The sequence below is a fragment of the Papio anubis genome, unplaced genomic scaffold, assembly GCF_008728515.1.
Source record: "Papio anubis isolate 15944 unplaced genomic scaffold, Panubis1.0 scaffold750, whole genome shotgun sequence".
NCBI lineage: Eukaryota > Metazoa > Chordata > Mammalia > Primates > Cercopithecidae > Papio > Papio anubis.
Window position 1 is genome coordinate 24,558 of NW_022167724.1, and position 2,624 is coordinate 27,181.

The 2,624-nt window shown below is 49.4% G+C and overlaps 1 gene segment (V, D, J or C); it reads right to left on the reverse strand.

The window, feature by feature from the left end:
- Positions 1-356: 356 nt before the first annotated feature.
- LOC101005693 lies at positions 357-1,207 on the reverse strand. The segment is given in 2 exon segments: positions 357-974; positions 1,085-1,207. Coding segments are annotated over 2 exon segments (525 nt in total).
- Between the last annotated feature and the right edge of the window lie 1,417 nt (positions 1,208-2,624).

Below are 2,624 nucleotides of genomic sequence, written 5' to 3' on the forward strand. Positions count from 1 at the left end.
GGGTTCTTATGTAATCTTAAGCTAAACAATCTTTTTTAGTGGGTGTTTGCTTTATTTCATGATTTCTTTTTCTTTTTCTTTTTTTTTTTTTTTGAAATGGAATCTCACTCTGTTGTCCAGGCTAGAGTAAAGTGGTGCAATCTTGGCTCATTGCAACCTCTGCTTTCCAGGCCCAAGCAATTCTCTGTCTCAGCCTCCAGAGTAGCTGGGACTACAGAGCTGGGACTACAGGCGCGTGCCACCATGCCCAGCTAATTTTTTGTATTTTTAGTAGTGACGGGATTTCACCACATAGGCCAGGCAGGTTTCAAACTCCTGACCTCATGATCCGCCCTTCTCGGCCTCCCAAAGTGCTGGGATCACAGGGGTGAGCCACCATGCCCGGCCTATTTCATGATTTAAAAAAGCATTTTTTAAAAGTAGATCTGAATATGTTTATCGTTTTTTCAAAGCAGTTGGCAGGGCAGAGTCACACTCAGGCAAAAGAAAACCCACACTCTAAATATGTGCACAGGATGTAAAGTTGCCACATGGATGAATTAGCAGGTGCTGTGATGTTCTGAAGCTTCTGTCGGGGCTCTTGCAGGAAATGCTCACCCGAGCCCTCCGTGGCCCCCACAGCTTCCTGGCAGGCCCCGAAGGTTTCTGCACAGGAAAGTGATGACTCTGCAAGGCTGTGTCTTGGCTGCTGGCGCAGAGATACAGGGCTGAGTCTTCTGGCTGCAGGGCTTGTAGGTGAAGGTAGAAGAGAGAGCTCTTGGAGCATTCAGGTGAGAAGCGACTGGGCACACTTTCATTAATAGAGAGTGTCTCATAGTTGTACATAAACATGATCTCCGGCGGCTTCTTAGCTTTCTGCTTGTACCAGTACACAGCCCTGTGTCCCATATGTTGTTCACATTTCAAAGACTTCTTGTTTGTCATTCCTATGACCAGGTGCTTTGGTGTTTGGGTAATTCCACTGTCTATGGGGACTGTCGGGAAACAGGGAGAAAATTCAGGCAGAGCCCAGGAGGCGGGTTGTTGCTGCAGCCACAAGGAAAAGGCTTGGAGTTCAAGGACAGTCGATTTGAAGCCAACTCACCTGCTCCCAGGAGACAGAGAACCGCACAGCAGAGCAGCCTGCAGCCCATGCTAGCCTCGGGTCTGAGATGAGGCCTCTGACTGGGGTCCTCTGGGTGAGGCACTGGGCTCTGGTCTCCTGGGTCTGATTACACAGAGCTTTCAGAGTCACTGCTCCTGACAGTTTCCCAGACCCAGGGGATGTTTCTTCCAGCCGTTTTACATCCTTCCTTTCTAAGTTCTGATAGAAGGTAGATTTTGAATAGTCTGGGTTGATGAATGGGTTAGCAGAAAGGGCAGAGCCAGCTTTTTAACCCCCAAGGATATTCCTCTGGCAGGGGCTCTTTGCTCTCAGCTGCTTCCTCATTAAGTGGATCCTCCCTCTATCTCTGTCTCCCTGTCTTTCAGGATCCCTCTCAGCAACAGACCACCCCCATTCAAGGAATCTCCTTCTGTCCTGCGGGATCACACAAGACAGAACCATTCAAAACGTCCCTTCCCTCAATGTCTAAGCACGGTGGAGCCCTTTTTGCCCGGCTCTGTGGAGGCAGGATGACTGCGTGACCACAGATGCAGTGTGGACCAGCGCCCATCATTCAAGGGTATGACTGTGATGCCAACCAGCAACCAGGCACTGGGGAGGGAGCTGAGGGAGCACGAAAGGGATGAGCCACCCTCTGTCCCTGTAGTGGAGGGCATGAGGCTTGGCTGGGCTTAGAGCAAACATACACAGGATGCTGAAAAAGAACAGCGCAAGGTGTGTGGTGCAAAGGAAAGGGAAATCAGCTTGAAGCTGATGTTAGTGTGCTTGACCTGAGTACAGCCATGCTCTCATTTGAGGTACAGATGGCTCCCCATGGGCAAGATCCCTCCTGGCCCATCTCTCCTCTCACTCTCTATCCCTTCCCCAGGTCCCTGCCTCAGAGGTTTCACAGGAGCACAGCTCCTCCCTGTGGCCAAATCAGCACTTGGCCACTCACCAACCCAGTGTCAGGATCCAGACTGGATCCATATCCCACATCCCTGAGCGGCAGAGATGGGTTTGAAAGGCCAGGGGAGAATGAAGAGGAAAGAGATGTTGGCAACAACACAGAGAGTCAGCAGTCGGAACACCAGGTATCCACACACCTAGGACATTCTAAATTTTTACTCAACAGTGATTGTCTATGTCTGGGTCTGGGCACCATTGCAACACCTTATCTCTACAAAAATTACCAAAAATTAGCCGGATGTAATGGTGCATGTCTGTAGCCCCAGCCACTCAGGAGGCTGAGGTGGGAGGATTGGTTGAGCAGGGAAGTCAAGGCTGTAGTGAGCCATGATTGTGTTACTGCACTCCAGACAGAGCAAGACCCTGACCAGCAGGAGAATAAAAATGTATCTTACATGAACTTTAGGAAATGTAATCAGTATGTCAGTGTTCCATCACTTCATATGTGTGATGCCACATTTCCTCATATATTAAATCAGGGGAACTGAAAGGAGATGATCTCCAAAGCCCTTCCATTTCCAAAATGTTAGAAACCACATTAGGTCATCAGTTCTATGGAGAGTTTTCCAAC